At 38.6% G+C, this 14,815-nt stretch overlaps 1 protein-coding gene across 2 annotated transcripts in view; it reads right to left on the bottom strand.

Annotated features, from left to right (window-relative positions):
• The window catches only part of COL14A1 (collagen type XIV alpha 1 chain), a 191,287-nt gene that overhangs the window by 39,363 nt on the left and 137,109 nt on the right, over nucleotides 1–14,815 (bottom strand). For both annotated transcript variants that reach the window (XM_054590440.1, XM_054590439.1), the window contains 4 exons: nucleotides 11,041–11,094; nucleotides 7,467–7,562; nucleotides 6,284–6,337; nucleotides 5,888–5,941 (listed from right to left, as the gene is read on the bottom strand). In XM_054590440.1, the coding sequence (XP_054446415.1) occupies nucleotides 5,888–5,941; nucleotides 6,284–6,337; nucleotides 7,467–7,562; nucleotides 11,041–11,094 (258 nt within the window). The remainder of the gene's footprint in view (nucleotides 1–5,887; nucleotides 5,942–6,283; nucleotides 6,338–7,466; nucleotides 7,563–11,040; nucleotides 11,095–14,815) is intronic.

Raw genomic sequence — 14,815 nt, 5'->3', positions numbered from 1 at the left:
AGGCCTAACACAATATAGTATCCAGTGATCTCAAAACCTAGTGATTATCAGAATCACTAAGCTTTTTAAAACTATATATTCCTAGGTCATGCCTAAGACCTTTTGTATCTGAATCTCTGAGGTTGAGCCCAGGAATCAGCATATTAAAAAACAAACAAACAAAGCAAAACACAAAGCAACAACCTGATCACCAACATTGGGAAACTTCTGGTTAACAAATATAAAAACGTCCAGCCTGACCCTGGAGGATAGCATTAGAACCAGAGTGCATAGCAGATATTATTGGTAACCTGCGCCCCAACAGAAGCACCTTTACAGCCTGTAATGACACAAAACTCACTTCGTAAGTAACGGTTCTCTCCTCAGACATACCCAGATGTGCCAGTGTCCAAGCAAAGGCTCAATATAATCAAAGAAATAATTTCTTAGGTGTGAAATGTTAACTTCTACATCACCAAGAAAGTAACCAAAATAGGGTTCCTACTGCCCAAAAATGCCATGTGAGGTATCTATAGGGACGGGATCCTGCTTATTAAATATCTTCATGGGAGACATTTTTACATGAACAAACTCCCACAGTGATCTTTGCTAACATGATTTCGTCGGAAGAAAGTGTGCAGTGTTGGAGCCCAGGAGATGGATTATAATCCTGGCTCTGACATTTATTAGCTGTGTGGCATTGTTAAATACTTCCACTTTGTCAGCTCTTGATTCCTTGTCTGTAAAATGGGGTAACAGTGCCTAGCATTCAAGGTTATTCTGAAGATTAGAGAACATAACATTTGTAAAATACCTGCATTTTGTCAGTAATGAATAATAGCGGTTGCTGTTATTTTTATTCAAATAATCTGTCAAATCCAGATTGCATTTATTATCATCGCTGTGGCTGACTGTGAGAATGTTCTCCTGCGGTTTTGTAAAATCCCATCTAGACCCACAAAATAGAAAATCAAATCATTTTCTCCACTAGCTTTGCAGCGGTATGTTACATTTCCTCTTCTGAAGGAGGGAAATACTCAAGGGGGTGATTACAAATCTTAGTATTTAACAAAATATTCTTTAGATGACTCTCTCATCACTGTTTAACATTTATGATAGGAATTAAATCCAGACAGTTGACTCAAGTTCAATTTCTCGAGTACATTATAAATCCAACTCATTTTGATGAAATGGGGCCTTTGTCACAAATATGGCCTTTGTGTACATCAAACCCACGTAAAAAGGGAATATGTTCCAAGAGTCTTTTCAATATGGAATCCAAGGAAATTAAGCACTAACAAAGAAACTACTTGCTTTTCCTTCAGACTTTTAAAAAAATAGTTCTTTAAAATCTTCTAAAGAACTATTAACATGTGAAGTCCAGGCATTATAAAATATCCTGTCCTGACTCATTAGGTTTACATTGAAAAGAGTTAGTACTAATATCAGCTAAAATTGAAATTTTATATAGAAATTCTTTATATGAATGAATCCTCACAACGATTCCATGGAGTCAAATATTATTTTTTCCACTTCACAGATGAGAATATTAAGTAACTGGCTCAATGTCATATGGTAAGCGTTCAAACTCAGGTCTGGCCAGCAGTCCAGGTCTAGAATATTCACCACGAGGCCATCCTGCTTCTCATAACCTCAGAAATTTTGCAAAATTCATATGGAGAAGGATTTTTTTTTCATCTTGTACAGATTAGAAAGAAAGTCTGTGGTTTTAGCAAGGGCGTGGAGATACACAGAGCAGCAACCTGGGGGAAAACAAGCAATTTAAATTAAATTTTCTTGGAATTTAAAAACAAATACCCTCTGTACCACAGAGGGATCCCTAGCTTCCAGGTGCTGTAAATGATATATTTCCTTCTCCTTTATTTCTTGTTTCTTGTTTATTTCTTGTTTCTCTGACTTTTTATATAATCATATAAAGAACTGAAAATGCACACTGGCTGGTGTGGCTCAGTGGATTGAGCGCCGGCCTGTGAATCAAAAGGTCTCCAGGTCGATTCCCGGTCAGGGCACATGCCTGGGTTGTGGGCCAGGTCCCCAGTAGGGGGCGCCTGAGAGGCAACCACACATTGATGTTTACCTCTTCCTCCCTTCCCCTCTCTAAGAATAAGTAAATAAAATCTTTTTTAAAAAGAATTGAAAATGAAAACAACTTTTAAAGTTTCTGTTGGGAGTGCTTGACAGAAAGCTGGCGGTCTTGGGCATAACTGAGCCTCAGAGCTAGAAAAGAGGTTGCTTTTTTTTCTTCTGTCTTTTTCAGTTCTTTCTCTCACTTCTTAGGCTTATCACCCCTGTCTTGCCTGTTCTTCCTAGTTTCTCTGAGGATCTCCAGGATATCTAGGGTCAAGGATGAGAATCCAACTCAAAGAGTCAAAGATCCTCCTTGGGAAAAGCCAGAATACACTAGAAACATTAGAAAATAAGTCTTCTGCTCAAGGAGGAGATGTTTAACCTTTTTGTTCTTTGTTAAGCTCTCCCTCCTTCCAGGCACCGACTCCAGGAGAGAGAATCGAAGTGACAGTGCTAGCTTTGGGCTGTGAGTACTTACCTATCAATACAGGGAGACAAAGTTTTAAAAGAAAGAAGAACGTGCAGTGAGGAATTGCCCACCACCCCTACAGCACACCTAGCTCACTGACCCCCTCAGGCCCTCGAAGGAGCCGGAAGCACTGATGGGACGGCATCATACACCTTTATTCCAGCTTCCTCCTTCCATGCCAAGAGTAGGCTTTGCTCATTCAAGATCAGAGGAATGAAGTCACAGTAACTGTAAGTCATTTAAGTGCTTAGAGTGATGAAGAAAGTATCTCTGCTTCCTGAGTCTCTCGCCACTCAAGCCTGGGTTGTTTCCTGGAAGTGGCTTCCCAGGCGTTTCAGCAGTTAAGTCTCATCATGCAAGGGGTTTGTGCTGTCTGTCCTGTGCCACAGGTGTTATTATCATTGTTACTTTCTGATTGCAGGTTTGCCTTGTAGCATGGCCCAGGGAAGAGCAGGAATGATCCAAAGTGTTTGTCCTTAGTACTCTGAACAACTGTCTTCTCCTCCTGCCCGACCACAGAGAGCTGGACATTCCTGCCCTTCAGTGAAGGTGCTCCATGTCCTCAATCTGTCCCTACAGCCATGGAAGGTGGTCCTGGACTCCTACTTGACAACCCTGCTAAATAATGATCTAATTGTTTTAAATTTTTACTTTTCTTAAGCCCTGAGATATTCGACTAAACAGATCAGAGCCACCTCAATAACTGTTTTCACCCACCTCTCTTCCTGTTTGACTGTTTTCCGGGCCCCAGGGGAAGGGTCATGCCCTTGACACCACCCCATCCTTCCATCCCCTCCAGGTCTACAGAGTGCCTCCTGCAGATACCAAAAGTCTCTCCCCTTCTGGACCCTTCCCCTCCAGAGGGAGAAAAGGACATGGCCATCTTCTTTGAGCATAGTCTGTGGTACATAGTACAGTCATACCTCGATACTTGGTGGCTTCAGAACTCATCAAACCCTGTACTGATCGTAGTTTGACAAAAGAAAATGTTCCAGCACTCTGCGTTTGCTCAGGACTTGTTGCACTTGCTAGAACATGTACGAGTCATGATGCCGCCCCACAAGAGAAAACGCTTTATCACTCATCGCTTGCTCGGTATTCGTCGGTCTCAGCACTTGTCAAGAGTTCCAGAATGAGTACCGAGGTACCACTCTATGTGCTCAATTACTGTTTTATTAAACGAGATATTAGATATTAAAAAATATATATGCATAACCCTTTCCTCAAGCATGGCGGTCACATTACACAGTTCCAGGGGATAGCATTGTATTTTGTTCTTTGTGAATGGCATCCCCTAGAGTTGTGCACTGGAATAGTATTGCCCTCCTATATCTTTTCTAAAACAACTGTCACAGGATTCTCACAATATTTTTTTTAACACAGCCATACAAAGAATGAGTATCCTCTGAAAACCAGTTTTAAAAAGCAAGTTCATTCCCATCTGAGAATTTGTCAAAGTGCGAATTGGACATACTCTGAAATTTTCCCTCTACCTTGAGGGAGAGAGGAAAATAAAATTCACACACAGCTATCTTATCACTTAATTACAGTGCTAAGACCTTTCATCTTATAAAAGAAAACATGTTTGGAGAAACAGCAAAATATTTACAAAAAGTCTGTGTTGGTATATTGGTTTTTGTAAAAAAAAGAGTTCCAAAACCAAATGATCCCAACACTAATCCAATATGTTTGAATTAGGGTTTCTTTGCCAATACTGGACTCCAGGCATAGATAAATCATGTCGATTCCCTGAAACAAATCAATAGAACTGCCATTTTCAGAGCTTCAGGAATCATGAAAGAATCTAGGTGTGTAACCACACAGGATTTTAGTCCAAGCCCTTTGCCAAAATATATAAATACTTCTAGACACTCCTTCCACATGTACAAGAAACCTACATAAATCTTACTTTCAGAGATGGCCTCCTTTAAATACATTCACCTGGCTGTGCTTTGCAGACTGAGTAATTCCATTTGATAGACAGAGACTAAGACTAAACTGAGTTTTTAAGCAAATGAAAGTTTGAGGAGAGGGTGGGTAAGAACATAGAAAAATTTAAGGTCGCACACCTAGCTTTCTATAGAAAAAACAATCTCCTTATTCTTGAGCAGTCTAGATACCCTGAGCTAAAGGCAATTATTTATATAGAAATTCCAGCCAATTTTTTTTTAACCTAATGGATAAGTTATGCCAAAGACACCATTGAATACCAAATGTGTTGCCCTTCTTTGGATTGGATCTCAGTGGCTGCCACTCCATATAATTCAGTCCTGACAGAAACTGGAGCTGCCTACAAGTCTAAGTCAGTGACAGTTCAGGGATGACCATTTTCTCTCTCTCCCTGCTGAAAATTCAGACTGTTTTTGCCTTCCTGTTAAAGCCCCCCCAAAAGAGAGAGAGAGAGAGAGAGAGAGAAATGAAATAAGTATCTGTTTACTTCTCCAGTTTCATTTCCCCACTGCTAAGTATACACACATACACACATACTCACTGCACTCAATCTCCAGCCATGCTGAGCTATATGCAATATTGGAAATGCTCACCTTCTGTTCATCTCTTGTCCTTTGTACGTGCCATTTTCTCTGCTTGCTATAGCTTCCTTTCCTCATGCACCTCACTAGTTTCCATCTCTTGACTGAGACTCAGCCTCCTCTGGGAAGATGTTCCTGACCCTCCAAGTCTGGATTAGTTATCTATTCTTTGTATTCCCATGGGGTTCTATAAATACTCCCATCTTCGCATTATTATAGCTCCTTATTTGGTGATTGCTCCTTCCATTAAGCTACAATATCTTTAAGGATAAGAACCTCAAACCTGGCTCAGTGAGGATTTTGACTAAACAAAGACTAAATATTATCTCATCCCTCTCCTAATCATCCTGGTCATTTCTCTGACTGCCATTCATTTCAACAAGTTAAAAAAAATAAGTGACATACATTAAATAAAAGGAAAGTACTGCAGATGATCATTATATTTAAATGTTGATTCATATTATTTTTGTTTTCCTTTTGTTTTGTGTCTTGAGGATTAGAAAAAAATGGAAAATCTGCTCAATGAATATATGCAACTCAGTGCAAACTGGATTCAGGTTATGGGAACGTTCAGAAAGAAGTGTTCCTAATTGGGGAAAGTTTGATGAAAGCTTCCAGGTTTTGATGAAAGTAATAGAAATAGAAGATGTCAGTGAAGGGAAACAGATGCAAGGTAGATAGACTGTCAATGGGAGGGAAAAGGAGAAAAAAAAAGAACACCTGGTTTGATTGACTTCCTTGTATAGGAACCTGATAGAAGGAAAAGGCGACTCAGTGAGGAATCTACTGTGCTACCAAACAACCTTGGGTGAGTCCTTACCCTCTGGCCTGGAGAGCCATCACGTCCTGGTGAACCAACGCCTCCTGGGATGCCCTAGGTGGAGTGAGAACAAGACATGAGTCAGAGTCACGGAAGTGAGTTACCTTCTCACCCAGCTTCCCTGAAGCCTCCATGATCGAGAATTCAGAACCCACAAGTCAATCATGAGAATGGAGCGTCCTCACCAGGGCTCACCCTGAGACCATCAGTGTGACCCTTAGAAGGGACATAAGATAAATGAATACAGACTAAGCATCTTTAATAGAGAAACGACTTATCGCCAAGATTCCAGCTGTCTGCAGAACTACTGTCTTTTTTTCCCTTCCTAACAAAGTTCTAGGCTATAGCCGACGGCAATAGACCAAAAAACAAAACAAAACAGAACAGAAATAGTACCTGTGGACCAGGTGAGCCAGTCTCTCCTTTCTCTCCTTTCTCTCCTGGCATTCCCTGAATATCCAAAAGTACATGGGGTTAGGTTCACATAGGTCAGTTCTTAGACTTTTCTTTTTCTCCATGGACTGTTCTAATATTTTCAATATGAAATTGCTTTCATGCTAACATCCAAATACAGCATATTTCACTTCTCACATATGTTGTACTACTAATGTAAACACTTCCAGTAAACTGAACTTTATATATTATAATAGTTTAAACACAGAACATACAGTCTGATATGGCTAAGCCCATATAGTAAATATGTGGAGGGGAGTCTTGAACATTTCAATATTGTTTATAGTTTAGAGTTAAAAACCATTACCCATATAGATTTTTGTTTTGCTTTGTCTAGAAATGTATAATAATGGAAAAGCAAACACAGAAACTGGCAGGTAGCAAGACCTCAACAAATGCTTATGATTAGGACTAGTAATTGTGCATATTGGCATGTTAATGCTTTCTAAAGTGTGAAAATAACTCTGGAAAAGAAAACTTAGCTAGGCAGACATCATATGAACACAACTGCTAACAGGGTCCATTTGCTTCAACTTACATTAATTGCATTAATTACAGAGACTGGTTTTATTCTATAAATCTAGATCTCTAGAGTAAAGTTAATGAAAATCAGAGAGTATAATTAAATTTGTTGTCAGTGGTCCAAACAGCTTTTAAAAAGGAATGAGGCTGTAAAAAAAGTACACTGCTGGTAATCGTAAAACGCATACTTAGTGTACAGCACTCTGATATGCTCATTGAGGTAAAGATGGTAAATAAAAGGCTGTCATGAATCTACGTCCACAATCACTACAAATACACCATGAATAACTTAAATTTGTATGACATTTGTTGATGGTAAGGACTTAGTCAAACACTATCCTGTAGATCAATTGCTCATGGATAGGCTTACTCCCTAGCTTTGTATGTGTCTGTAAAAGATTCTGCTATTGAACTACAACAACAACAACAAAAAAACGGCTAGTGAATGAACCCTCAAATCATTACTTTTCTGTCTCAATTCTTACTTGTCGTTAACAGGGACTCGGGCTCATTATTAAGGCACAGAAGACAAAAGTTCATTCTTCATAACTCACAGAGCAATAATAATGATAAAAACCTATCTGAATGTTTACACACAACTCACAGGCATTCCTTGAATAGACAGACCACTTGGTCCTTGTGGTCCAGGGGGACCCTGAGGTCCTGGAGGGCCAGTTTCACCCCGAGGGCCATCTGGTCCCTGTAAGGCAAGAGAGGAAAGTCATCCGAGAGCTAAGTTAGACCCTCTGGCACCTAGAAGATATTTCTGCTTAGTGTACTTATAATGTATTTCCTTAAATAATTTTTCCTAAGATGTGAAATATGCATGGGATACCAAGACACCAAACCTCAGATGATTCACCTCCCAGGCAAAATGTCATCAGTAAACCAAAAGAGTAAACATGCAAGGGTTGCTGCAACTTTATATTTTTTTGCTTCCATAAATAAGAACTCTATGCCAATTATGTGAGTTCCTGGACCTCCCACACTTGCTCCATAACAAATCCAAAAGATATAAACGCTTCAAGACCACCCTCCTAGCCTGTAAAGATTTATACCATCCGCCCGAACTGCATTCTCTCCACCTTCACTGTTGTCAGTTACCTACCGCAGGACCATTCCTCTGCATTTATTGAAGACTTTGATCTACCCTCTGTTTTCTTTGTCATCAGTATCTTGCCACCATTCCTATGCCTCTTCAGTGGTCATTGAATGACCTTCCCTACCCTCAACCCTTTCTTCTCAGAATCAAACTTTCTTCTTGCTTTAGCAACTCTTAATTTCTATCATTTGGAACTTACTGCGGTTTGGCGAAAACTACACATAGCTGTAATCTTAGACCCAGAAAATCTACTTATCCTCAACCTCAATGCCTCCCCCTTCTCTCATTCTGTGTCTCCAATAAAAGCCAATCTTTTATAAATTAAGACTTCCAGAACCTGGGGATCATCTTAAATGTGAGACTGACATATCCATTACTCGGGACGGGCAATACTGAAGAAAAAGCAAAATGGTGTAAAGTGGGGGTAAATAATAAGTGTCACCGGAGACACTCTAAGTTTTAGGTGTACGGGGAAAACGTGGAAATGTCTGGTTGGGGGTCAACAGAAGTCTTAGCTGAGGTGGACTTTGGAGTAGTTGAAGATGGGTTTGTGGGTGAAATGATTAAGGAGATTGTTGATCGAATGAAAGAGGAAATGGATAAAGATTAGATGACAATCAGGTAGAAGAGAGAAGAGAAGCCTGGGAAAGAATCTGAAATGAAAAATCTAGACATTAGGACAGAAATGAAAGCGGAGAGGTGGAGAGGTATGGGAAAGGCCAAAAGAAGAGGAAATTTCAAACAGAGAGGTAACAGTCATGTCCAATGCTGCGGAGATCTCAAGCAAAGTAAGAATTAACCACAGGCCATGGATGTGGTACAGAGATAATTGGTGACTGATGAGAACTACTTTATAGGCCTCCTAGAGGAACAGGAATTGTCTGTGGGTTAAGAACGATTTGGGTTGTATGTAAATGAAATTTTACACTATGTGCTCCCATGTTTTTTCCTTCTTTCACATGACAGAGTATTTTGAGGTTCATTCATAGGGTGGTATGTTTCAGTAGTATGTTCTTTTTGATTGCAGATTTCATTAGTATTTCATTACATGGATAGACAGAAAATTGTTCATTACCTGTTGAGAGACATTTGGATTGTTTCTAGTTTTTTTGCAACTGTGGATAAAAGTAATGTGAATATTTATGTACCACCCAAAAAAGAATTATGTTTGAGGTGAGGATGGAGAAGCACTGACTAAAAACTACTATAAGAAACATTGAGTAAGAGAAGGTGAGAGAGAGGTAGCTAGATTTTTAAAAATGTGACAGAGGAGACATGGAGGTGATTTACAAATATTACTTAATATTTATAGTAGTGTAATAATATATTGTTTGTATATTATTAAGGAATTGGGAATGGAGTAGAAGGGCAGAAAGTAGGTGGTCCATCTTGTTCTATAAAGTCAAAGATAAAAATGACTAGGAAAAACAAGACACAGGGCTGCTCTGGGCTTCTAAATTATTATTAACTATTCACTGCAACTGAAATACAAAGCCAAAAAATAAAAAAATAACATGGACTGGGGCTTTCCTGTTTGAAAGCATAGTTTATCTGTCCCTACACTGTCTACCTTGGTGGACATATGAGCATCCTTTCTCCAACAAGACTTTTTTCTAAAACAACTGCATACTTGCATCTTGTGTTTCCTCAAAATCATCATATGGAAATAACCGCATTGGTAGTGGGCTTCTGGGAATGGAATATTAGAGGAAAGGGGTAAATCCTGAGATCATCAAACACCTATGAATTCCTAATATGTCTCCATGATCAGAATCATCACCCAGTGAGAATGTTAAACCAAAGAGTCCTGGTGTTAGCGGGGCTGGGAGGAGGGATCCAGGACCTACAGGAACTCATCGGCATTGCCCGGGGCTTAAACCAAGGACGACCCCGTATATCACTGTCTGAGAAGAAGCTGTCAAACGCTGGGCCCTCTCGCAGCATGCAAGAGATGAAGCCAAGTAAGGTACATCATGTCTGTGCCTGAATTATGTGTCACAATCTCAGAAAATGAAACAAAAATGGAGATATTTTCTGGTCTGAGTTTTGAGTTGGCTAGTACCGGATTAATAATCTTCAGCTTCCTTTTATTTACTACTCTCTCCCCATATTCTCTCCTACCTTGCTTCATTTGTTTCCAATTTTACAGTAGAAAACCTTGCAGTGTTCTCTTCTCCAAGAATAAATACTATACAGATTTAATAAGGAACCATATTTAGACAGTAAGTCAAGCAAGATGGATGGAGATCAGATCATGTGGATTAATATGGTGGAAATGAGACAGGGAGTCAGATTATAAAAGGCCTTGAATCCCATGCCAAGGAGGGTAAATTGTATTCTCAAGGCAAACAGTATATGATGACAGGTTTTAAGAGTGTGATATGACCTAGTATAACTTTTGAGGAATGAATCTGGGGGAAGATGTGAAAAATCAATCAGAAAATCAAGCCACTAGAGCCAGGAGACTGGTTAAAATATTCACCGAAAGTCAGAGAGAAGGTGGTGGAGCCTGAACTCAGTTAGTGGCTGGGCTTCTGCCATCCCTCAGGGTTGCTTTTGCGCAAAGTAGAAAAACATGCGCCTTGACATAGCTTTGCACGGCTTGGTCCCCTTGGTTGGCGCCTTTGTACAGTCCCCAACCTGAACCACCGCACTCGGTGGCCTTGGGCAGCACAAACAGAAAGTAGAGTTGTGTATTGATTATGCATAGTGGGAGGAAAGGAGGAAGGATTTACAATCTGAGAAATTACCTGGGAGGGACTGCTGCTTGTTTGTGATTCAGGGCTCCCCCAATAAAGACAGAAAGAAAAGAGTGTACAAGAGCGATGACTATACCACTCAGAACACTGACACTCTTTCTGACCCGGAAACCTTTTCACTAAGTTATTAAATATTCTTGTTAATAAAAAATACATGTCTAAGAATAAGGAGAAAGAACTAAACACAACTTTGACAAAAATGTAAGGACTTTTGGATTGCAAGGAGTCAGTCGTACTGAGCTCCGAAATCACGATGGTTAGTTATGAGAGAGAGAGAGGGGAGGGAGGTATTGTGATACTGAGGTTGAGGACGTTACCTTTGGACCCTGTTCACCTCGTTGGCCCTTTGGTCCTCTGAGTCCTGGACCACCCTGGCAAACAGATGTTAAGTATTAGCATACAGACACATCTTAAAGCCATTTATTTTATCCATTGTCCTTAATAACGCAGATTATATAACTCATTTTGTGTCAAAGCCAACACTTTGTGTAACGATATAGGTTCTTCATAAACCATAGCTGGAAATTTGCCACCCAGACCCAGCCTCTCTGCCAAGGATTTCATAATCTGAGCAAAGATTCTATGCCAAATATTTTTAAATTTTAAAAAATTATGGGATTTTTGAAATTTAGTGATATTAAGATTACTACTACCAATGGATGCAAACAATAAAATATACTACTAATCTAAAATGGTATGTCTTATACCACACCTTTGAGATTAAATTATTTAATTAAATTGTAAAAAACATATGAGAATAATAGCAACTCAATTTTCTTTCCTTATGGGGTAAAAAGCTAACTCGTTTAGTTTTTCTGTAACTTCAGTTATTTGCATTTCCCCTGCAGGGGTGTCCAACCTTTTGGCCTCTCTGGGCCGCACTGGAAGAAGAATTGTCTTGGGCCACACATTAAATACATTGCGACACATAATCACAAAAATATCTCATCATGTTTTAAGTAAATTTACAATTTTATGTTGAGCTGCATCCACAGCCATCCTGGGCTTGCATGTGGCCCACTGGCCGCAGGTTGGACACCCCTGGCCGGTTTTTGCCAGATTTATGCACCACATGCACAATTATTTAGTAGCATTTTTCTTTATATAGATACATATACACACTTAATAAATATATATGGATGTGTATTATTTGCAAACATATTCCTTGTATACAAGCATGTAAATGCATGCGTGCATATATAACCTTTGAATATTTTTAACTGCCTCACTATTTCACTTAAATCAGTTTTAAAAAGCAAATATTATAGCATTATAGTGGAAAAAAATATTACTTGCTAAGAATAGAAGGTAACCTTAAAGATATACTATAAGCAATGTTATTCAGTTTAGCTAAATTTTGTTCCTATTGTAGCTTTTGAGTCACAGTTTTGCTCCTTGTTAAAAAGGGATAATAAGTATTAGCATGGCCATAAGGGCACCAGACTGAGAATATTACCTTCACCTGAGCAGAAGGATTAAAAGACTATTGGAAATGCATTATCTTTCTCACTATGTGATTCCACTTTATTTCCTGCTCTGTCCACGACTACTGAAAATCTCATGGCTGCCATCGACTTGCACCAATTAGAAAAAGACGAGATCACATGATCTTTAAGGTTTCTTCCAGCTTGTTTTTTAACCACTTTAATTCATTCTCCTCCCCAATATCAGTTCATTCCTTATCTTTGAGACTTTTTAAATACAATTATAGAATTCATTTTATGCACAGGTGTATATGTATTTTTAAAAATCCTTACCTATAGTATTTTTGGTATTATTTGAGATATATATATAGATACATATATATATATCTATATATATATATGTAGAGAGAGAGAGAGAGAGAGAGATTGCATATGTGACATCAAAATTTTTCTATGAGTTTTAACTTAATGTTTTAGAGGGCCTTTTTTCCATAATGTAACATTTGGATCTAACTTATTCTTAATGAGTTACATAGTTGTCCATACCATGGATCCATAATAGTTTAACCCTTGTTCCACAATTGGAAATGCAGCAGGTTCCCCTACAATTTTTTGCTGTTTAAACAATAATGCAATCAACATCCTTAAAACCTCTTAAATATGAACGTTAATATTTAAGTAAAATGTTAACATTTAAGGCAGCAACAAGTAGAACTATAAATTAAATTTAATGAATATGCACATACATTCTCAAATTGTGCTCCACAAAAGCTACGCAATCTGCCAAGAGTTTAAGAGGGTCCTTTCTTCTCTAACTCTTAGTATTTGATATTGCAAAATTTACATTTTTACCCACCTGACTAGTAAAAGTAATACTTTATTCTTATTAAATTTTTATTTCCCTTAAAGCTACCACAATTGAGCATATTTCCATAATGTTTGTCTATTTGTATTTTATCTCAGTGCAACTACCTATTTATATACTTAGTTTTCTGTTGTGTTGCATGTATTTTACTCTTTAATGTGCAGAAATTCTTCATATATTTGGATAGTACATCTTCAACCATTATAGATGATGCAAATATTTTCCCCGCTGTGTGCCATATATTGTTCGCTGGCTCCATAGAGTCTTTCCTGACTCCTTTCCATTTTATTTCTCCTTCTATAAAGGCTGCAAAAGACAGCAATTTGTCTTCCAAGTCTCCTCTGTAACTAGGGATGGGCATGTTAGCTAGCTTGAGCCTCTCTGATCAAGAAGCAACAAGTCAAAGAAAAGCCAGGTGGGAAGCTGGAACAATTTGGGTCCTTAATGAAGTTGGGACCTCTGAATCTTTTGCTGAGCAAACAAGGAATGTCCAAATGCCTTAATGGGTTACACCACTGTGTTCGTTAAATTTTCTGTTTCTTGCAGCAAGCCCAACACATCCCAAGTAATATATGTAGTCTGGCCAACTCTTTAATTTTGTTTGCACATTTTAAATGATTGTGACCAGATGACTCATAGATATTCATGCCAGAGGCACCATGTCTAAAAGCCAGGGACCATTTTACATTTCTAACTTATTTTCCATCTTATCCCTGACCCTCATCCCTGAGGACATGACAAGAATTCAACAAATATTTGCGGATGTAAAACTCCATCTTTTAATAAGAAAGGATGAGTCAAGGCAAAGAGAATGTGGTCCTCTCTCCCATGTCTGTCTATAGCTCTTCACACTTGTATTGGCACATGGTACTTCTGTGTAAATTCTTGAATGAAAAGATAATCACAACTATGTTAATCATTGGACAGGGTGTATTACATTTTATTTGGGATACTATTTCTTAAATAGTTTATTATGCCTTAAATATTTAAAAATTTCCATAGCTTTTCTCCATTTTACTTTTTTTTCCTCAACAAGTCAGAGCTTAACCCTTGTCTTTCATTTCTCTGCTGCTTTCCTCTCCTTAAAAAGTTTGACTCTCAGGTCATATGGAAGTAAATATTTTATAACATATTCCAGTGGTATTGCAAATGAAAAAACTTGAAAAACCTCCAGCTAAAAAGTTTATTAATGCTGTTTAAAATAAAATAAACATGACTGTAATTAAGAACTGAACCCTTAAGTACCAGGAATGACGAAGAAACAATACCCGGAGCAGCCAGCCTGTGCCCTGAGACTGCCCTGGGGGGAGGAGGGAAGATGGTGGAGGTTCACTGCAAAACTTGTATTTTAGAGCCCACACAAGGCAATGAAATGCGAACTTGCGTCTATGATAGCAGGGGGAGGGTAGGATATGAAACATTCATTAAAGTTGAAGAACTTGAAAGGCTGCACTCTGAACCAGCTAGAAAAAAAATGGCCCACTAGCAGGTGGATGATGAAAATGTTGTTTTCACTTGAGCTGTGGGAGAAATAGGAACTGTCTTCCCTAAGAATTATTACCCAGTAGCTGATTCTTATACAATCTAGAGACTAGAATTCACACTGCTTGTGAGAATCGAACAAAACTGCAAAGTTAAACCTAAGGTGGTTTTCAGTTGGTTGTATCCTTGGGATCTTAGCAAAGGTACAGATATTCTCTGGAAGAATAGCATTCAAACTCAGGCTCAAAATAGTCCCCGAGATAAAGTTTCAAGTAATATGAACTCAAGTGTACACACAAAAAACAATCACAAAATACACAT

This window comes from Pteronotus mesoamericanus, unplaced genomic scaffold (assembly GCF_021234165.1).
Source record: "Pteronotus mesoamericanus isolate MK-2021 breed Mesoamerican mustached bat unplaced genomic scaffold, CSHL_Meso_final scaffold_174, whole genome shotgun sequence".
NCBI classification, from domain to species: domain Eukaryota; kingdom Metazoa; phylum Chordata; class Mammalia; order Chiroptera; family Mormoopidae; genus Pteronotus; species Pteronotus mesoamericanus.
The sequence above is the reverse complement of the archived record's forward strand: the minus strand, read 5'-3'. Positions and strand labels throughout refer to the sequence as shown.